We start from the raw sequence: 23,419 nt of genomic DNA, 5'->3' as shown, positions 1-23,419 counted from the left end.
TTAGGATTAGTGATTTGGGGTACCTTTTCATGTACTGGTTTGCTATTTGCATGTATTTTTCAGAAAATGTCAATCAGATCCTTTGCCCATTTATTAATTGGATTCTTTATTTAGGCATTGAGTTCTCTAAGTTCATTATCATATTTTTTATTAAACTCCTATTAGATATATGGTTTGCAAATATTTTCTCCCATTCCATAGGTTGCCTTTTCATTCTGATTTGCTGAACAGAAGCATTTTAGTTTGATGTAGTCCTATTTATTTATTTCAACTTTTGTTTCCTGTGCTTTTGGTGTCATATAAAAAGAATCATTGCCCAGACCGATGTCAAGAAGATATTTGTCTATGTTTTTTTCTAGGAATTTTATAGTTTCACGTCTTATAATTAACTCTTTAATAGATTTAGAGTTAATTTCTGTCAGTGATTTAATATAGGGGTCTCATTTCATTCCTTTGCTTGTGGATATCCAGGTTTCCAACACCTTTTACTGAAGACACTGTGTTCCCATTGCGTATTCTTTGCACCCCTCTTGAATATTGGTTGTGTATATCTGCATGGGCTTATTTCTCGCCTCCTGACTCTGCTCTTGATCTCTGTGTCTATTTTAATGCCAGGACCCTATAGTTTTCACTATTGTTGCTTTGTAATGTAGTATGAAATCAGGACGTGTGGTGTTCTTCAGGACGCTTTGTTCTTCTCTCTGAAGATTGCTTTGGCCATTTGTGGTTCCACAAGAATTTTAGGACTATATTTTATCTTTCTGTGAAAATGCCAGTGGGATTTTGATAAAGTTTGCATTATCTCTGTAGGTGACTTTGGGTAGTATGGACATTTTAACAATATTAATTCTTTCAGTTCATGAACATGGGATATCATTCCATTTATTTGTGTCTTCTTCAATTGATTTCATCTGTCGTATAGATTTCAGGCTACAAGTCTTTCACCTCCTTGATTACGTTTATTCCTAGATATTTTCTTCTTTTTGATGTGATTGTAAATGATTGTTCTCTTAATTTCTCTTTCTGATAGTTTAGTGTTAGGTGCGAGTTATGTTCATATGTTGATTTTTGTCTCCTGCAGCTTTAATGAATTCTTTTATTAATTCTAACAGTTTTTTGTGCAGTCTTTAGGGTTGTGTAAGCATAAGATCATGTCAGCTGCAAACAGACACCATTTTACTTCTTTCTTTCCTATTTGGAGTGACTTTTATTTCCTTTTGTTGCCTAATTCATTTGGTTGCGACCTCCAGTACTATGCCGAAGAAAAATGATGAGAGTGGACATCCTTCTCTCTTCCTTTATCCTTGAGAAAAAGCTTTCAGCTTTTCACCATTGAATAAGATGTTAGTTGTGGCCTTGTCATACATGATATACATTATGTTGAGTTACGTTCTTTCAATACGTAATTTCTTGAGAGTAGGGTTTTTTATTTTTTAATCATAAAGGGTGTTTAATTTTCTCAAATGCCTTTTCTGCATCTATTGAGACTATAATATGTATTTTACCCTTCATATTGTTAAAGTGGTGTGCCAAGTTTTTGCATCTGTTGAACCATCCTTGAATCCCATGGATAAATCCAACTTCATCACGGTATATGATTCTCTTAATGTGCTGTTGAATTCAGTTTGCTAATATTTTGTTGATCATTTTTGCATGTATCTTTATCAGTGATATTGGCATAAAATTTTCTTTTTAGTTGTATTCTTGTTTGGCTCTGCTATCAAGGTAAGGCTGATCTTGTAAAATGACTTTGGAAGTGCTCCCAGCTCTTCAATTACTTAGAATGGTTTGAGAAGGATTGGCATTAATTCTCCTTTAAATGTTTGGTAGTATTCAGTGAAAACTACTAGTCCTGGGCTTTTCTTTGTAGGAATGTTGTTGATTACTGTTCCAATTTTACCTTCCTTGTCATTGGTCTGTTCAGATTTTCTATTTCTTTATGATCCAGTCTTGATAAGTTGCATGTTTTAATGAATTTATCCATTTCTTCTAGGTTATCCAATTGGTTGGTGTATAATTATTTAGAATTGTCTCTTAGGATCATTTCTAATTCTGTGGCATCTGTTGTAACGTCTTTTCTTTCATTTTTTATTTTATTTATTTGATTGCCTCTTTTTCTTTATCAGTCTTAGATTCATCAATTTACCTTATCTTTTTCAAAAAAAAAACTAAGTCTTAGTTTTGTTGCTTTTTAATATTTTTTCTGGTCTCTATTCCATATATTTCTGCTCTAATTTTGGTTATTCTTTTATTTTCCTAACTTTAGGCTTAACTGTTCATTTTCTAGTTTTTGAGGCTTAAAGTTAGATTATTTATTGGACGTCATTCTTTTCTCTTTCTGGCATCTATCACTAAAAACACCTCTCATAGAACTACTTTTGCAGCTCTCTAGTATGTTGTGGTTTCTTGTTTCATTTAAGATGTATTCTGATGTCCCTTTTTGATGTCTTCTTTGGCCCATTCTTTTATCAGGAGTGAGTAGTTTCATTTCCACATATTTGTGAATTTTCGTTTTCCTTCTGTTGTTGATATTTAATTTCATAAAACCATAGTCATAAAAGATAGTCAGCATTAGTTTAATCTTCTTAAAAGTTTTAAGACTTGTTTTGTGATCTAATGTTTTATCTATCCTGGAGAATGTACTGTGTGCGCTTCAGAAAACATATACTCACCTGCTGTTGGATGGAAAGTTCTGTATGTGTCTTTTAGGTCCATTTGGTCAAAAGTACATTTCATGTTCGACATTTTCCTATTGAATTTCTCTGTGGATGAGCTATTCATTGTTGAAAGTGAGGTATTGAATTCTCCTCCTATTATTGTATGGCTGTCTATTTCTGCCCTCAGATATGTCAGTATTTGCTTAATATTTTTACGTGCTCCAAAGTTGGATGCATACACGTTTACAATTTTTTTGAGGATTTGGCCCCTCCATCATTGTATAATGGCTTCTCTGTGTCTTGTTACTATTTGACTTAAAGTCTATTTCTCTGATATAACTTTACCTCCCCCCGGGCTCTTCTGGTTTCCGTTTGCACGGAGTGTCTTATCCCGTCCCTTTACTTTCAGCACATCTGTGTCCTCAGAGCTGAAGTGAGGCTTGTAGGTGGGGCATAGTTGTGTCTTTTATTTTTCATCCATTCATCCCTCTATGTCTTTTGAGTGGATAATTTAATTCACTTACATTCAGAATAATCATTGATAGGTAAGGACTTACTAATGCCATCCAATTAATTGTTTTCTAGCTTCTTTGTAGTTCCAATGCTCCTTTCCCTTTCTCTTGCTGCCTTCCTTTGTGAATTAATGACTTTCCATAGTGCTACACCTTGATTTCTTCCTCGTTATCTTTTCTGAATCTACTATAGGTTTTGCTTTGTGGTTTACATGAAACTAACATACATATCACAGATAAGTTTAAGCTGATGACAAAGTCACTTTGTTTGCACGCACGAACTCTACCCTCTTACTCCTCTCCACGTATTTTGTCACAATATACATATGTTTATATGGAGTATCCATTAACAAATTATTGTAGCTATAATTATTTTTAGAACTTCTGTCCTTTGATCATTCTATTGGAAATAAGTGGCTTTTACACCACCATACTAGAGTATTTAAGTATTCTAAGTTTGACTATCTGTTTACCTTTACCAGTATCTGATTTATCTTTAAACGTTTTTATGTTAGTCAATAATGTCCTTTCATTTCAACTTGAAGAACTCCTTTTAGCATTTCTTGCAAGGCAGGTCTAGTGTTGAGGAATTTCCTCAGCCTTGAATTGTCTGGTGACATCTTTATGTCTCCTTCCTTTCTGTAAGACAGCTTTTCTGGGTAAAGTACTCTTGGTTGGCAGGGTTTTTTTAATTTGTTTTTTAATTTAATCGCTTTCAATGTATCATCCTACTCTCTTCTGGTGTCAGGGTTTCTGTTGATGAACCTCCTGATATCATTATGTGGGTTCCCTTGTATGTGGGTTTTTTTTTTTCTCTTGCTTATTTCAAAATTCTGTGTTTGGTTGTGCCATTTTTATTAGTAAGTTTTGTAAATGATGCTTTTGCTAAATCTGTTTAGGGATTTGTGAGTTTCTTGATTTTGATAGTCCATATCTTCTCTCAGATTTGGTAAGGCCTCAGCGATTATTTCTTTATATAAACTTACTGCCCCTTTCTCCAAGTCTTCTCACTCTGGGACCTTCTCAAGGCCTAAAACGTTTCCCTTGAGAAACTCCCATAATTCATGTAAGCTCTCATCACTCTATGGTTCTTTTTCTTTTGTTCTCCTCTGACTGGAACCTTTCAAATAACCTGTCTTGTACTTGACATATGCTTTCTCCTGTTTGGTAAAATCTGTTGTTGATGCTCTGATTGTATTTTTCATTACATTCATTGTATTTTTCAGTTCCAGAATTTCTGTTGGTTTCTTTTCATGGTTTGTGCCTCATTGGTTTCCTGATTCTTTGACTGTTTTCTTGACTAATGTCTATCAGTAGGCTCATTTATTTTGCTACATATGTATCAAGAATCTTTTATATCCATTTGTACACACTTGGAAACAATAAAATCAAATAGGCCCATTGGCAAAAGAAGAAGTCGAGATAAACATTTTGTCACAATTAATGTAGATGTGTCTTTGCAAATCATAAACGTATTGGGATCTCAGATCAGTTTACTTACCGACACGGATGCATCTGGGAGGAGGGGACCAGCCATTCTCTGTACATGTCATTAAGCTCTGCTGATCTGGAAGACTATAGCCAGAATAGCATTCCACTTTTACAGATTCACCCTGTAAATATGTTCTTCCCCAATATGGAAACTTTCCATTTTCCAAGTGAGTGGAAGTACATTGTCCTAAGGATCATAAATAAAAATTTTAAGAACCCATACATTTGGCAAAAATACCAAATTACCAACTTTGTTTGCAATATTTAAATTGAAATGAATAAGCATCCAAAAGTAATATAGAACTTAAGAAAAACTAACGTTATTACCATTTTTTAAAATGAAAAATTAATAGTCAACATTATTTACTTTCAGTTTTATGACTAAAATATGTATAAAAGATATAGATATTCCTGTGAAGTCTCTATCTTTATCTCTCATGTGATTTTCATGAAAATCTCCTTCTGAAAGGAAAGATCTATACTGGTCATTTTGGCTGTAGAATTCATCTTTGGCCTTATTTTTTTCATGTAAAACTTAGTTCTATTCCCCTATGTGTTTTTCTCTCTCCACTCTTTGAAATATCTCTACACATACAATTATAAAGAGGTTTACATACTGAGGCATGGTACTGCTGGTGACCATCCTTCTGCTCTGCAATAAATATAACCCCCACGAGATTTTGAAGGAGTCACAAAATTTTGATTACAGTAATAGTAAAAATATTTTCCTATAGGCACTGGAAAGTATGGTTTATAATAATGTTCATCATATAGATATCCATGTTTTATTTCTGGAAAATCACAAGGCTTCACTTGCAATATAAAAACATAACAAAATTAGTATAAATAATGTTTTATCTTAGTAAAAAAATCAAACTAGAGATGAATTATTTCTTTGATGAATTATATTCTCTTACTAGTATATTTACACTCATTGCACTAGAGTTTCTAGGACAAGAAAAGTTATAAAATTCAGATGACTGAGGTATATAGGGAATTCTTTGGTAAAGAAGATAAAATTATGGCTTGTGTGTCATACGATATATAAACTTATATTAAGACTCTCCAGGAAGAAAACTGTACAGACTCATTTAATGACTTTTCCTTGAGTACATGCATCCTAGCCCTGGTTGATTCAATGAGCATCTTGGTTGAGAGTTGGAAGTACTGGTTTTATCACTCAGCTCATCTGTCCTCTTTTCCTATTTTTCCCATTCTCATCAGAAATCAGAGCCCTGTCTTTTCTTCTCAGACCAACTCAATGTAGGATGAGAGTGAGGATTTTTGGTGTGGTGGGGGTTTTTTGGATTAACATTCATTAGTTTGTTTTCTACTTATTGGAAACAACGTGAGAAGCAGAGAGAAGAACAAAAATTTTCCATTGATCACTTCAGACAGAAAAATAACATTCTTATTCATGCCTCCAATCAGTCATTGAGGCAACTTTCCCTTTCTGTCTTTAACTAGAGAAACGAAGTAGGAATATTTCTTAATTTCCAATTAGTTAAGATTATAGTAAACATTTGATTGCTTATTTCTAATTTTATTGGAGAATGAGATGCTTGTTAAGATGTCTTATAAATACTTTTAAATGAGATATACTATAATTACAATTTGTTGATTTAATCTATTAAATACTTTTAACATTTATGTTTAAGCACATGTTGTTCATGTAGTGATCAATTTCCTTTTTTGTTTTATTGGAGAAATTGTTCAAATTGTTTCTACACACTCATTATGTGGACTATAAATTTTGGATCCTTGCATATACTAACGTCTTCCTCAAAGAGGTGCTAAAGATAAGAAAGTACCAAATAGAAGTCACAGAGCTGAGAAATACAATAACTAAATGGAAAAATACAATAAAAGGATTCAATATCAGAGTAGATAAAGCAGAAGAAAGGATCAGTGAAGTCAAAGACAGGGTAATGGAATTCACCCACTTAGAACAGCAAAAAAAAAAAAGAATAGAAAAAAGAGAAGAATGAAAAAGAGTGAAGATAGCAGATGGGACTTATGGGAAACAAAAAGCAGACAAACATTCACATAATAAGAGTCCCAGGAGGAAAAGAGAAGGAGAAAGGGGCAGAAAATTCCACAGGAATAATGGTGGAAGACTTCCCTACCCTGGAAAAGGAAACAGTATCCACTTTCAGGAAGCAGAGAGAGCTCCACATAAGTTGAACCCAAAGAGAACCAAACCAACACACCTTATATTTAAAACACCAAATGTCAAAGACAAGAAGAGAACTGTAAAAGTCACAAGTGAAAAAAACTTGTTGTACAAGTGAACCTGCATTGGACTATAAGCAGACTTTTCAGCACAGACTTTGCATGACAGAAGGGAATAGCACAATATATTCAAACCACAGAAAGAAAAAAAGCTGCCAACAACAATACTCTACTTAGAAAAGTTGTCCATCAGAATTGAAGGACAGCTAAAGAATTGTCCACACAAACAAAAGCTAGAGGAGCTCATCACCACTAGACGTCATTTATAAGAAATGTTAAAAGGACTTCATTAAGCTGCCATGAAACAGTGCTAATCAGTAACAGGAAAACATACGAAAGAATAAATTTCACTAGTAAAGGTAAATGTAAGGTAATTCAGAATAATCTAATGTTCTAAAGGTGTTGGGTTGATCACTTAAAAAGTTAGTACAAAGATTAAGAGACAAAAGTAGTAAAAGTATAACTGCAATCATTTGTTGAGGTATACAAGATAAGACTTAAATTGTGACATCACAAATGGGTAAAAATGTAGGACTTTAGAAGGAAATCAAATTTAAGTTGTTATCAAGTTAAAATACACTGTTATAAATGTAAGATATTTTATATAAGACACATGGTAACCACAAAGGAAAACCTATGTTAGCTAAATAAAAGTAAAAAGAAAGGAATCTAAGCATACTACAACAGAAAGTCATCGCATCACAAAGGAAGAGAACAAGAGAAGATACAAACAAGCGAGGAATTACAAAACAGCAAGAAAACAATTAACACCATGTCAAATGGCAGTAAGTGCATACTTATCAATAATTACTTTAAACGTAAATGGACTAAATTCTCCAATCAAAAGACAGAGAGTGTCTAAATAGATTAAAAGAACAAGATCCATCCACACTCAGCCTATAGGAGACTCAATTTAGGCATAAGGACACACACAGACTGAAAGTGAAGGGACAGAAAAAGATGTTCCCTCCAAATGGAAACCAAAAGAAAGACTGGGTAGCTATACTTCTATCAGACAAAGTAGACTTTAAAGCAAAGACTGTAATAAGAGGCAAAAAGGACATTACATAATGATGAAAGGGTCAATATACAAAAACATATAATATTTGAAAATATCTATGCATCCAACATAGGAGCATTTAAATGCATAAAGAAATATTAACAGACCTAGGGGGAGAAACAGACAGCAATACAATAATAGTAGGGGACTTTAATACTCCACTTTCATCAATGGATAGATGCTACAGACTGAAAATCAATAAGAAAACATCAACATTAAATGACAGATTAGACCAGATGGTCTTAACAGATATGCAGAGAACACTGCATCCAAAGGTCACAGAACACACGTTCTTCTCAACTGCACATGGAACAGTCTTCGGGATAAAGCACAAAACAATTTAAGTACAAAACAAGTCAATATAGTTAAGAAAACTAAAATCATCAAGTGTCTTTTCCAACCACAATGGTATGAAACTAGAAATCAATGACAAGAAGAAAAATGGAAAATCCATAAATACGGACATTAAACAACATGCTGCCAAATAACCAATGGGTCAACATAAAAATCAAAAGCAAAATCAAGAAATAACTTCGGACAAAAGAAAATAGAAACACAACACACCAAAGTTATGGGATGCAGCATAAGCAGTTCTATGAGGGAAGTCGAAGCCATAAATGCCTACATTGACAACCAAAAATAGGAAATAAACAAACTAACTTTATATCTCAAGGAACTATATAGAGAAGAACAAACAAAGCCCAAAGTTGGCAGAAGGAGGGGGATAACAAACATCGGAGTGGAAATAAATGAAATAGAGACAAAAAGGCAATAGAAGAGATCAAGAAAACTAAGAGCTGGAATTTTGCAAAGATAAACAAAATTGACAAACCGTTAGTGGCCTCACCAAGATAAAAACATAAAGGCCTCAAGCAGGCCTGATGGCCTAGCAATGAAAGTTCAGCACTCTCTGCTTCAGCAGCCCAGGTTCAGTTCCCAGGTGTGGAACTATGCCACCACTCATCTGTCAGTAGCCACACTGTAGTGACAGCCCACATAGAAGAACCAAAGGAACTTCAGCTACATACAAATATACTAGGATTTTGGGGGAGTAAAAAGTGAAGAAAAAAGGAAAAAGATTGGCAACAGATGGTAGCTCAGGACAAATCACTGCCTGCAAAAAAGTAAATAACTAGATAAAAAGAAAGAGGACTCAAATAAATAAAATCAGAAGTGAAAGAGGAGATATTCTCACTAATACCTCAGAAATACACAGGATCATAAGAGACAACAATGAACAATTATACGACCAAACTTGACAACATAAAAGAAACAGATAAATTTCTAGAAACACACAACCAACCAAGACTGAATCAGGAAGAAACAGAAAATCTGAACAGATTGATCAGTAATAAGGAGATCGAATTAGGAATCAAAAACTTCCCCAAAACAGGGGCTGGCCCCGTGGCTGAGTGGTTAAGTTCGCGGGCTCCGCTGCGGGCGGCCGGGTGTTTCATTGGTTCAAATCCTGGGTGCCGGCATGGCACTGCTCATCAAACCACGCTGAGGCAGCGTCCCACATGCCACAACTAGAAGGACCCACAATGAAGAGTATACAACTATGTCCCTGGGGGCTTTGGGGAGAAAAAGGAAAAAAATAAAATCTTTAAAAAAAAAAAAAACTTCCCCAAAACAAGAGTCCAGGACAAGATGACTTCACTGGTGAATTCTACCAAACGTTAAGGAAGAATTAATGCCAGCTCTTCAAAAAAGTGGAAGAGGAGGGAACACTTCCAAACTCATAGTCTCAAACTGATTCCAAAACCAAATAAGGACACCACAAGAAAAGAAAATTACTGGCCAACATCTTGATGAACATAGACATGAACGTCCTCAACAAAATGTTAGCAAACCAAATTCAACAATACATTAGAAGGATCATAAACCATGATCAAGTGGGATTTATTTCAGGGTTGCAAGGATCGTTCAACATTCCCAAATTAATCACTGCAATATACCATGTTAACAAAACTAAGGATAAAAATTATACGATCACCTCAATAGATAGAGAAAGAAGGATTTGACAAAATTCAGCATTTACTTTACTCTCAACACAGTGAGTATAGAGGGAATTAACCTCAACATAATAAAGGCCATATACGCTAAGCCCAGAGCCAACATCACACAGGTGCAAAGCTGCCTCCTCTAAGATCAAGAAGAAGACAAGAATAGCCATTCTTGACATTTTTATTTAACATGGTATTGGAAGTTCTAGCTACAGCAATTAGGTGAGAAAAAGCAACAAAAGCATCCGGATTGGAGAGGAAGAAGCAAAACTGTCATTATTTGCAGATGACGTGGTATTACACTGCAGAAAACCCTAAAGAATCCATCAAAATATGTTTGAACTATTAAACGAATTTGGTAGATTCATAGGTTAAGAAATCAATATACAGAAATCGGTTGCATTTCTATACACTAAAAATGCATTATCAGAAAGAGAAATTAAGAAAGCAATCTCAATTCCAGTTACATCAAAAGACTAAAATACCTATGAATAACTCTATCTAATGAGATGAAAGACCTATATGTTGAAAACTATAAGACAATGATAAAAGAAATTGAAGAAAACACAGAGAAAGATAGTCCATGCTCATGGATTGGAAGAATTCATGATGTTAAAATTTCCATATTACCCAAAGCCCTCTACAGATTCATAGCAAGCCCTTTCAAAAGTACAATGGCATTTTTCACAGAAATAGAGCAAACAATCCTAAAATTTGTTCTGATCCACAAAAGACTCCAAAAAGTTGAAGCAATCCTATGAAAGAAGAACAAAGCTGGAGGATTCTTGTTTCCTAATTTCAAATTATATTTCAAAGCTATAGTCCTCAAAACAGTATAATAGTGGCATATAATCAGACACATAGATCAGTGAAAAAGAATAGACAGCCCAGAAATAAACTCATGCATATAGGGTCAATTAACTAATGACAAAGGAGCCAAGAATATGTAGTAGGGAAAAGACATTCTCTTCAACAAGTGACTTTGGGAAAACTCGACAGCCATATGCAAAAGAAAGAATCTGAACAAAACAAAACAAACTCAAAGGGGATTAAAGATTTGAACTAAGACCTGAAACCATAAAACTCCAAGAAGAAAACAGAGAGGGTAAGGTCCTTTACATCAGTCGTGGAGATGATTTTTTTGATTTGACATCCAAAGCAAAGGCAAGAAAAAACTGAAAATAAATGAGTGGGACTATATTAGACTAAAAATCTTCTGTACATCAAAGGAAAACATCAACAAATGAGATTCTCCCTACCAAATGGGAGAAAATATCTGCAAATTATAAATCTAATAAGGGATTAATACCCAAAATACATAAAGAATTCATACAATTCAATAGTAAAAAAAAATCTAATTAAAAATTGGCCAGAGGATCTGAACATTTTCTTAAAGAAGCCATATCGCTGGCCAACATGTACCTGAAAAGATGCTGAACACCATTCATCATCAGGGAAATTAAAATCTAAACCACAATGAGACATCACCTCACACTTGTTAGAACAGCTATCATCAAACAAAAGAGATAACAAGTGTTGATGGGGATGTGGGAAAAGGGAACCCTTGTGAACTGTTGGTGGAAATGTAAACTGGTGTAGCCACTATGGAAAACGGTATGGAGATTTCTCGAAGAATTAAAATAGAACTACCATATGATCAGCAGTTTAACTTCTGGGTATTTACCTGAAGGAAATGAAATCACTATATCCAAGAGTCTGTAATGCCATGTTCATTGCAGCATTATTTACAGTAGCCAAGACAGGGAAGCAACCTAAGTGTCCATCGAGGGATGAATTAATAAGGAAAATGTGCTGTATATAGACAATAGAATATTATTCAGCCATAAAAAACAAGGAAATCTTGCCTTTTGTGACAGCATGGATGGAACCAGAAGGCATAATGCTAAGTGAAATAAAGCCAGCAGAGAAAGATAGGTACTGGATGGTCTCACTTATATGTGGAATCTAAAAAAAGCGAACTCATAGATACAGAGAACCAGTTGGTGGTTGCTAGAGGCAGGAGTTGGGGGGCAGGTAGGCAAAATGGGTGAAGGTGGTCAAGAGGTACAAACCTTCAAGTTACAAAATAATTAAGTCATGGAGCTATAATGCACAGCATGGTGACTATAGTTGTATCTGCATTGTATTTTTGAAAGTTGCTATGGGAGTATATCTTAAAAGTTGTCGTCATAAGGGGAAAAATATGTAAACGTGTGGTAGGATTTTTAACTAGACTTCCTATTGTGATCATTTAGCAATATATACAAACATCAAATCATTATGTTTTAAATCTGGAACTAAGATAATGTTATGTGTCAGTTATAACTAAGTAAATAAATACTTTCCTTATAACTGATAAATATTGATGGCTGTTTCTTACTGATAATAGCTGTCTCTTCAAGGGTCTCATGTTTTGAAAATTCATTTTGGACTTACGCCTAGAATTAACATCGAGGCCACTGACCTGTTATTTGTATCCATTGCATTTTTCATTCATGCAATATCAAGTCTAAGTGGGTTCACTTTTACAATGAACAGTGATATATAAAGAAAATGATTATAGCTGTAGAGACAGAAAACACTTGGAGAAGGGCAGAGGAAACATCCCCAGAAATAAAACAGTCTGTTGAATTGAGTGGCATTTTGTTCCGTGATGGTTTTAGAAAATTCCACAATGTCTTCAACACAGCTCCCTCCAAAAAGGGAAGCCTAATTCCTCTCCCCTTGAGTGTGCTGGACTCAGTGACTCACTTCTAAGGAGCAGGTATGGCTGAAGTGACAGTATATGACTAAGTCATAAATGGGATAGAGGCTTCCTTCTCTCTCTCTCTCCAATCACCGGCTCTGGAGAAAGTTAACTGCCATTCAAGCAACCTATGGAGACACCCATGTGATATGGACCTGAGGCTTCTACCAAAAGCCACGTGACAAATGTCACCAGTGTCCTCCAATTTCCAAATCCAAAACTCTCTGTAGTCCACATATCACAGTGGCTGCTGTGTATTACTGGCTCCTTAATTACTTGTTAAACTGCAAAGATATAAACCTGTGATATTTGACACCGTTGATCACTGTCTCTTTGAAGTTCTCCAATGCCTCACATCCTTATGTTCTCCTTCTCTGTCTGAACAACACTATTTTATCTTACTTATTTTACTGCTAGTGGCTCCTCTTCCTCTGCTCTTCTTAATTTGCAGGACCTACGTGCTTCCAGGTCTCATCTCCTACCACGTTTCTGCTCACTCTCTGTCCTACCAACACGATAGCCTTCTGTCCTGTCTTCACACAGATCAAGCTTATTCCTATCATCTGCACTTCCTGTTCTTTATTTCTGAATGATTCTCCTCTAGATCTTCATACCGATTCTTAACACCATTTCAGAAACATCTTCCCTGGAGACCCTCCAGGTATTTTGTGAATGGATATCTAGGCTTCACAGTTGGTTCTACAGGGGTATTTTCCTGGTTCTGTTGTTTTCCTCTTCACATTCTCTGTGTGATTCAAGACACTTCCATGATAAAAAGCTACCACTGTTAGGCTAATCACTTCTTCAGTGCGATCCAAATCCATCTGTCCAACTGCAACTTCACACTGGACAGGTCCATGTATATAATTCAAAGGCATATTCAACTTATTATACATCAAACTAAATCATCATCCTTCTCTCCATAGAAGAAAATATACACAGTACACTTTTTGACATTGGTCTTACCAGCATTTTTTCTAGTAAATGTCTGCTCAGGCAAGGGAAATAAAGGAAAAAATAAACAAATGGGACAACATCAGACAACATAGGTTCTGCAATGCAAAGGAAACCATGATCAAAATTAAAAGACACCCACCAACTGGAAGAAAGTATTTGCAATTTATATATCCAACAAGGGACTAATTTCCGAAATATATAAAGAACTCATACAACTCAATAACAAAAAAAAAAAAACAAGCTGATCGAAAAATGGACAGAGGATATGAACAGACATTTTTCCAAAGAAGATATACACGTGGCCAACGGGCATATGAAAAGATGTTCAATATTGCTAATTATTAGGGAAATGCAAATCAAAACCACAAAGAGATATCTCCTTACACCCATCAGAATGGCTGTAATCCACAAGATAAGAAATAACAAATGTTGGAGAGGATGTGTTGAAAGGGAACACTCATACCCTGCTGGAGGGAATGCAAACTGGTGAGGCCACGACGGATAAAAGTATGGAGAGTTCTCAAAAAATAAAAAATGGAAATACCATATCATCTAGCTGTTCCACTACTGGGTATTTTTCCAAAGAACATGAAAACATAAATGTATAAAGATATATGCACCTCTATGTTCATTGCAGCACTGTTCACAATAGCCAAGATGTGGAAGCAGTGCAAGTGCCCCTCAAGGGATGAATGGATAGAGAAAATGCCATACACACACACACACATACACACACAATGGAATACTACTCAGCCACAAAAAAGACAAAATCCTGCCATTTGTGACAACATGCAAGGACCTTGAGGGTATTACGCTAATCGAAGTAAGCCAGACAGAGAAAGACAAACACTGTATGATTTCACTCATATGTGGAAGATAAATGACACATGGATAAGGAAAACAGACTCATGGTTATCCGAGGGGACGAGGTGGAAGGTAAAGGGATAAAGGGACACATACATATAATGATAGATAAAAATCAGACTATTGGTGGTGAACACAACGCAGTCTATACAGAAACTGACATATAATAATGTACATCTGAACGTTATGCAATGTTATAAGCCAATAATACCATAATAATTTTTAAATTTAAATATAAACAAAAAATATATATTCTACTTTTTCTTGAAATATATATATTCCTTTTTATCTGCAGGTAATTTTTAAATATTAAACTGATTATGTTAAAGACTTTTGACAGCTTTACTAAAGTATAATTGAAATATAGTAAACTGGATAAATTTGAAATGACTGATTTAATGAGTTTTCAAATATGAATCCATGACACCATCACCAGCAAGATTATGAAAATAACCGTCACTCCCAAAGGATTCCTTGAATTAAAAATATAAACCTCCGTACATTCTGAAGTCAGATTATAGCTTTTCTGGTGACCTATTTCCTAAAGTTGTGTGAGCATAGTCACAGATCTCCATAAATATTCAGTTCTTTCTCAGTGGAAATCAGGAAACAGAGAAAATATAATTTATTTTAATTTTCCCATAGATAAATATAAGCTAATTTTCCTATAAAGCTATTCTCTATTATCATGTCACAATACAGACTATTCCTGCTACTTGATTCATTAAAAAGAAAAGACACATGAAACTAGGTCCGACATGAAGTTAATTTAAGAGGGAAGCTGAGAGTTCAGACTTGTTTCCAACTTACCTTGTCCATGAACACCAGAAACCCAGAAGGTGACGATGACGTTGATTAGGAACAGCATGTTAGATATTACCAAGGGCATATTAATGCATATATTCCACTTGAGCTGTTTGGGTTTTATATCAGCTTCGTTGGCAGTTATCAAGTGTGACGTAATTTAAGTGCACTACCAAGAAGGAAGTTAAGTGAGGTCCCCTAGTAAATATGAAGTTCAAAGAGCTTTGTGAAATCTCAATTCCTGTAAGTGGTTTCACAATAATTTCTGGAATACATTCTCTGATATGTACTTGTACAACTTCCTTTAAGAACAGTAGTAGACTGGCTCCAAAACTGACATAAAACCTTCTCACCATTTACCTTACCCATACCACCAGGGGTATATAAGGACAAGACTAAAAAAACAGCAGTGTGGTGGTGAATACACAAGGACTCTCCATGAGAGACATGTTGGCTCAGGGAGGGGCAGCAAATGAGTGGCCAATCCTAGCTTGTTGCTTCTAAGACTCCCTGTCCTGGGCCGTGTCCCTCCTTCATCAGGAGAGGCACATTACCTGTGAAGGTAGCTGATATGTCTTGGGAACCATGATTCATGAGAAAAAAGGAATAGGAAATGTAAGGACCACAATGAATTTCAACCACAAAGAAAGAAAGGCAATACCACATGGAGCACAATTCATGGAACAGATCAACTGAGAAATGAAAATTTGCATAATTAGTGTTCTTAGATATAGGAAGATACTGGTAATATAGAGCAGGAATAAATGGTTATAAAGAAGAAACAATTAGAAATACTGCGTAGGGAAATGTACCACTGGATATAAACGACCCATTAAATGTGGAAAATAGCAGAACAGTTGTAGTGAAATCTAATTGGTACATTTGAGTATAACATTTAAAAATTGCAACTTTATGACCTTAGGGGCTCCATGTTTTACAGTTACAAACGAACCATTGATATTGTGTGATCTGGGGCTTGTGGGATGAGAAGTAGAAACTACAAGGCAAAAGTTGATGAATTTGATTACATCAAAATGAAGGATTTCTTTCAGTGAAAAGCATTGCTGACAAAACACAGAACATTTTGGAAGAAGAAATTTGCAAAGGCAAAATTCGAGAAGAAGTTAAAATGCATACTCTACAAAGAGCTCCCACAAATCAGCTATAAAAAGGCATAAAACCAAGGAAAGTCCTAATGACACACAAATCATGAAATCGAGAAAAAATATTGACCCAGTAATCCCACATGTGAGTACACACAGGCCAAAGAAATTCTCAGAGAAATAAAGTGATTATGGGACAGGATTCATTTCAGAGTTGCCTGTGGTTAAGAGGAAATTAGAGGTAACTCTGTGTCCACCTTTAGGAGGGAGGATAACTGACATATATGAAGCCCTATGCCCCAGTTGAATGCAACAAAATAGAGTCAGCAACATGGAAATAGGTTTAATGAACCGTAGCAAGTTAAGCGAAACAATGAGATAAAGACTATTTTAAATTTTCATTTATGTGAATGTAAAACACACAAAACAAGACCGTTTACAAAGACGTTTACAGATGTAAGGATATATAAACACATTATAGTGGGCCCCTGTTTGGTGGTAGGGGAGATGGAATCCAGAGTCAAAGATAAAAGGGGGAAATGCATAAATAAAGGAAAAATGACACCTTTCATAGGTCAATGATGATTGCATGCCATGAAATGAGAAGTGTGTTTATCCCAATCCTTGCCCCTCAGGTTCCTGATTGGGATGGGAGAAAGCATGGGGATAGGAGATCCTGGGCCCTGTCTTCAAGCAGTGCACATTTTTTTGTTTATATGAAATAAGATTATAATCATAAATAACTACAAAATTAGCTAGAAGATTGCAATGTCTTCATAGGATTAATAATAGATAATCATAGCCGATGGTTTTCCCCTATTTAGACAGAAAAGCAAAACCAAAGGAAACTATTCATACAAAAATTATCTTATTGTAGAATGAAGTGTGTCAAGGAAGATGAATTCTATTTATTTCACTTTCATAATTTTAATTGCACACCCTTTTTTGGTAGAAATTTTCTTGTAAACTATTCAGCTAAAAGACAATGATAATCCATAGAATGTTTGATTTCCCCAAATCCCCTAAGGTGTTTATTCTAGAAAAGCCTTATTGCTGTGATGTCCTACTTTGTATATTCACTCTTGCTGACCCTTCATGACATGCCTGGTTTCTGATCCCTACACCCTAAAAACACTGATGACTGTCACTAAGTAACCCACACGAGTACACTGCCCCCGTCACTCTCACACTCACCTCAGCCCTAGGCATTCTGGCTAAGATTTCTAATACTCAGGGAGTCCACAGGTATTGTTCCTCTCGACAGTCGTGATTTACACCTGTTGTCTCACATAATTATTCATAGAGTCCCTTCACTCTCAAAAGTGTCCTGTTTGCATAATCAATTACTGGCCTTCCTACTAATGACTAATTAATGACTTCAACCAATGAATAAATCATGAGGATAAAAACCATAGTGCTGAGAGTTGAAAATCTTGCCAATGATTTATGGTTTTTTCTTTTTCAAATTTCCCACATTAAGCTCTCACTCTATGAACAGGAAATTAAAACTGTACAAGCTTTGTCAGTGTTAGGAGTGCATTCCAGTGTGAAACGAGAATTAAGGTCAACACACAACTTCTAAATGGCAGTACTGTTAACCTGATAATCCTTTAAAGTACCTAGATCCCAGTTCTTATCTCCCCACACCTATCTATACAAAAGATTTTTTGTCTTGCTTTCTTTTTCTAAGTTATGTAACTATAAGGATAATTTACTAGCTTCACCCAAAGGTAAAAGTCTGTCTACATATTGTAACAAATTTTATTTACAAGAAGCATGTTTCATATAAAATTGACATGCCCAAGTGAAAGGGCATGTTAAAAACTCAAGTTAAATGAGTGTTGGAATTTCTGTTTACATTTTTTAGAGCATAAATAATATCAAGAATTAATTTTACGTTCTGCCTAGAGTTCTCCTGAGATGATTAATAAGATGATGAACACCAAGTCTTTTGACCTCATCCTCAGTGGTGCGCTCAGTAAAGATTTTAACAATTCTAAACCAGTAGGGAGTCCTCTTTAAGTACACAATACTACTCTGGAAGAAAAAGTTAATTATTTGCGACATCTGTCTAAGTCCCTTTGGAGTAAGTCCTACATTTCATTTAAAATATTTTTAAATAATACTAAAACAACACAACTGTGTCCATTACAATACTTTTCTTGCCAGAGTCCAATAAGGACATGATAACCAGTAAGAGCCACCATAGTAGGAACATAAATAATTAACTCAGAATACATAAAAAACGGGAAATTTTCATCACCAATTCCCAATTGTTAGTCCATAGAGTAAAGTTCATTGTGACCATTGATTTCTTTCCATCATTGATCAAATGAAGAGTTTACTTAGGAACATGAGGTCAGGGATACCTGATGTTAAAATAGGGTGTTTTCTTGATTGCGCTGCATAAGGAGAAAAATGACCTTAACTGTCTCCAACAATGAGAGGATAATATTATTGACAGTCGTATCTAAAGTTTACAGATTTTGTATTCGGTGACGTGATGAGATGGGCGCTGTGTTGTGTTATCATTCATTTATGAGAAATGTTGTGAGTATTCACTACGTATTTGGACATGTTCTGGTCTTGGTTACATAGCAGTGAAAAGAACAGATTAAATGGTACACAGCAGAGAAAAAACAGTAAAATTACTGCCCTCTAATAGCTTAGATTCCATTGGGTATTAATTTAAACTACAAAATAATACTGTGAGATGGGAGCTATTATTATTTTAACTTGGAAACTTTTTATTAAAATACTGCGTATTAAGAGAAAAGCAGATGTACCACAAGTGCACAGATCAATGGATTCTCACAGACTGCACATCCGTGAAAGCAGCACCCAGACAAACAGAACGTACCAGCAGCCCAGACTTTCCTTCCAAGTCACTGCCTATGCCGAACCCCAATATTAAACACCATCTTCACTTCTAACAGCTTGATTTCACACTAAATCATGAATCTTATAGTATTTTCTTTTTATGTCTGGCTTCTTTTGTTTAACATTTTGCTTGTGAGATTCATCCATGTCTTGAGGTGTAGAAATAGTTCCTTCTCTGTATAGTGTTCCATTCTGCTAATGTGCCACAAAACGTCTCCTCATTTGACTGTTTGTGGACATGTGGGTGACTTCCAACATTTGCTTTAGAAAAATTCCTCAATTTACCTATAAAACTGGAGTAATAGGCTATTCTTTTCTCTTTAGGAATATGATTACTTTCAAACTAATATAAGATTTTAAGATAAGACATGAATAACAGTGTTATAATTACTTTATGACATATCAGTTTGTTACATGCATAAAACTATTAACAGAAGAAACAATGAATATAAAATCAATTTATTTTATATATATATTAAATTTAATACAGAGTCAGATTCTTGAAGTTATATAATGAAAGCCAAAACCACCTTACACATTCATGATTAGCTTTACTATTCTTTTTACTGTACATACTGATAGAATGTTTACATTGACTTATAAGGAAGGCCAGGTGTATGCATCACCATTTGAATAGCTTGCAAGAAATTTGTGATTTCTTCCATGTCATGTCATCTCAAAACCCAATCTTTTAAAGTCTGTGAAAAGAACAAAAATCTTGCATTAATAAAGCTCTTCTCTTAAAAGAGTTGTCTTTACTTTTTGATCTTAACTAAAATGTGGCTACTCCTGAACACATCACTTCCCTTACAAGCCTCTCAAACAGGATGGTGGGCTTCATTTTACAGCTTTTACTACTTTCAGGGTATTTCTCTCCATCTTTCCTGAAAGATGATTCTGGTTCCTTTGAAGCTTACGCTATTTAGATCCACCATTGCCCTTTGGTCAGCTACCAAATTCCCAATGTTTTCTTCTTTTTCAGCTTGGTTCCTGATCTTTTCTCAACCCCTGTCACCATTCTCAGGAACTTCAAGACCCATGTGGCCAAAAAGCCGATATCCTCATCTCTCAGTTTGTGCCACCCTTTCCTTCTTTTCCACCACAACCAATCCCTTCTCACATGATCACATAATAGACTTTGTGACCACAAAGTGCACCACACTGACGTCTCAACCAGAGACTTCCATTCTCCAACCATCACTTCTGATTCATCCATGTCATTAGACTTACTACATCCACTGTACATATTCTTCCACCTCACTGAGATCTCCCATTCACTTGGCCTCATCATCCACCACAATGCTTTGCTCACTTCTCTCCTTGACTGGTTTAGGTCCATCAATACAATCCCCTTTGCAAATGCTATTAACTCTATTGCTTCTATAACAAATGCTATAACAAATCGTCCTTATATATCTTAAACGAAAAGAAGCACATTCATAATAAAAATGCACATGAAAACTACACAGGGATGCCATTTACCATCCAGCAAACAGGAAAATACCCAAAAGGTTGACGACATCCTCAGTTGGCAAGGACAAGGCAAAGTATGCTTTCTACAAAATTACAGAATCAGTACAATGCCCCTATAGAAAAGAATTTGAAACACGCAAGAAATTTACAAATACATTTGCCTGATGAGTCATTCGTTTCATTTCCAGCAATGTTTCCTCACAATAGGTTCACCCAAGCCTATTCATCTATCATTCATTATCTGTAATAGTAAAACATCACAACGGTCTGAGTGAGATACATTCTAAAACGAAAACTGCAAGGTCCAGATAACGTGTAAAGTAACCTCCCTTCTCAATAAAACAAGGAGATTAATGAACACAGGAGGGATGTCAGAAACTAATAAAATTATAACTTTTTAAAATGAGGAACCAGGTGTGATGGAAGTGAGAGTGATCTCCACAGACCCTTCTTGAATCACTTTGATTTTTAAAATATGTAAGTGTATCTCACATTCAAAAAAAGATTAGGTTAAAAGAGAGAGACCAAGACAAATTTTAAACTGAAAAAAACACTAATGGAAATAAATGTAAAACTCTATTGATTTGGTAGGTGAGTCACCAGAGGTAAGAATTATTTCAAGTCTTTTTTTTGAAGCTGATACTTGTACTCAGAGTCAAACCTCCTGGGACATAGTAAATGGAAAGACGTTTGAATCTTTATTCACTGAGTTAAATACTAATAGTAATGTTTGCATTACACATTTGATATTATTTTCATGAATATGGAAAAATAAAAATATAAGTAAAGAGAGAAGATGTACTACAAAGTGTGTTTTTTTTTTTGAGGAAGATTAGCCCTGAGCTAACATCTGCCACCAATCGTCCTCTTTTTTGCTGAGGATGACTGGCCCTGAGCTAACGTCCGTGCCCATCTTCCTCTACTTTATGTGTGGGATGCCTACCACAGCATGGCTTGACAAGCGGTTGGTATGTCCACACCCAGGATCCGAACCGGGGAACCCCGGGCTGCTGAAGCGGAACGTGCAAACTTAACCTCTGCCCCACCAGGCTGGTCCCACTAAAAAGTTTTTTTAACTCTGTATTATTAAGTTTGAATTGTAAAATCCAGTAGGAACTAATAAATTTTAAATTTCATTTCTATTTCAAAGGTCTGAGAACAAAAATAAACGGAAGTAAAGACATTTCAACACTATTGAACACTCCCATCTAGCAGCAATAGCACAATTCTTGGATTCAGAACATTATTGCCCAATAAAAAAATTCAAACCCTCTCGGAAAGACATATGATTATAGGTGTCGGACAGCGAAAGTGCACAGTGAGCCTGGAACATCGTGTTGTGCTAAAAAGAAGAGAAATGCTCAAAGACTAATGGGGATATAACAAAAGCAATCAGGAGCCAGTTTTAAGAGGTCCCACTTGCCAATTGTGGCATAATTGGAGTTTCAAATAGAATAATGACTATAATTGATTGTGACAAACTGAATAAACAAAAATTCATGCCCATATGACATTTTTAAAACAGAAAGAAAAACATGTTGAAAGCCATAATGAAAGGTCACTACACATCAAATCCTCATTCCAAAAATTGGAAATTAAAGAGCCAAAACAGAGATTTACCAAATCCTTTAGGTGAAACTCTAATTTAAACAGAGTAGGTAAGTTAACACTCCTCTTTGTGTAAGAATGACAATTAATAAATGCAGAAAAATGATAGAATTGATCTTAAAAATCACCATTTTGCAGCCAACAATGAAATAATTGTTAAATGAAAGTGTCATAAATAGATTCCACAACCAATTAGCTGAAAGGTTTTAGAGAAATAGTAGATAAACAAATGTTAACATTAACAGCAAAGATAACTTGCCAATTATGACAACGTTTCTTTAAACGTGAGATAATTGACTCTCACCAGTGATTCACATTTATATAAATTGGCTTCCTTGGTGACAGCCAGGTCTCTATTCTAAGGATGCCACTTGATTTGGTGCAATACAAAGTAACAAGGTATCACCATAAAATATTTTCGCCTTCATTATTTATATCTTTATTATCATCTTCAACTTTTCATGTTTTTGTAGAAGTGAAAAATGTTTATAGTCAACCAATTTTAATTAATTATGCTCTTTGTAATGCAAAACATAAAAATCATATTTCAGACTCTTGTGGTTAAATGTTTCCAAAATTCTCTATACCAGCAAAATCATGAAAAAGTCATTAGATCTAAAGATCATCGCCAAAGAGATCTTTATAGTTCTCAACATGCATTGTTTTACTTTTTCTGTATCTTTAATTTCTAAACAACATATTCTTGTGGTTCAAAGGTGATATGTGTTAAAGATAGAAAAATTGGAGAATATAGCGAAGCATAAAGAGTTAAACATCAACTTTTACTCCTATTATCTCTAAATTCAACTCTAGTTATGGTAAATATTTTATTGTACTTCCTGTGAATGTTTGTTCTATAAACATTTTCAGTGCTCAAAGCCTACTGTGTGTGTGTGTGTCTGTGTGTGTGTGTTTATACCTGATATTGGATTCTTTATCATGTTTCATGTATGATATGCACTATGTATGATATGCATGTATGGTATAATAGCTGTGCACTCAAATAGATCCTAATTCCTCTTTTAT

The 23,419-nt window shown here is 35.1% G+C and overlaps 1 protein-coding gene across 5 annotated transcripts in view; it reads right to left on the bottom strand.

Moving 5' to 3' along the window:
• The window catches only part of LOC106823392 (complement factor H-related protein 2-like), a 72,626-nt gene that overhangs the window by 32,032 nt on the left and 17,175 nt on the right, over positions 1–23,419 (bottom strand). For 4 of the 5 annotated variants that reach the window (XM_070501432.1, XM_070501434.1, XM_070501433.1 and 1 more), the window contains exons 1-2: positions 15,336–15,493; positions 4,671–4,847 (exon numbers count right to left, since the gene is read on the bottom strand). In XM_070501432.1, coding sequence (XP_070357533.1) covers positions 4,671–4,847; positions 15,336–15,414 — 256 coding nt within the window. In that variant the 5' untranslated portion in view covers positions 15,415–15,493. Of the gene's footprint in view, positions 1–4,670; positions 4,848–9,612; positions 9,622–15,335; positions 15,494–23,419 lie in introns of those variants that run through there. The other variant, XM_070501436.1, reaches the window with a different exon arrangement.

Source organism: Equus asinus, chromosome 30, assembly GCF_041296235.1.
Source record: "Equus asinus isolate D_3611 breed Donkey chromosome 30, EquAss-T2T_v2, whole genome shotgun sequence".
NCBI classification, from domain to species: domain Eukaryota; kingdom Metazoa; phylum Chordata; class Mammalia; order Perissodactyla; family Equidae; genus Equus; species Equus asinus.
The sequence above is the reverse complement of the archived record's forward strand: the minus strand, read 5'-3'. Positions and strand labels throughout refer to the sequence as shown.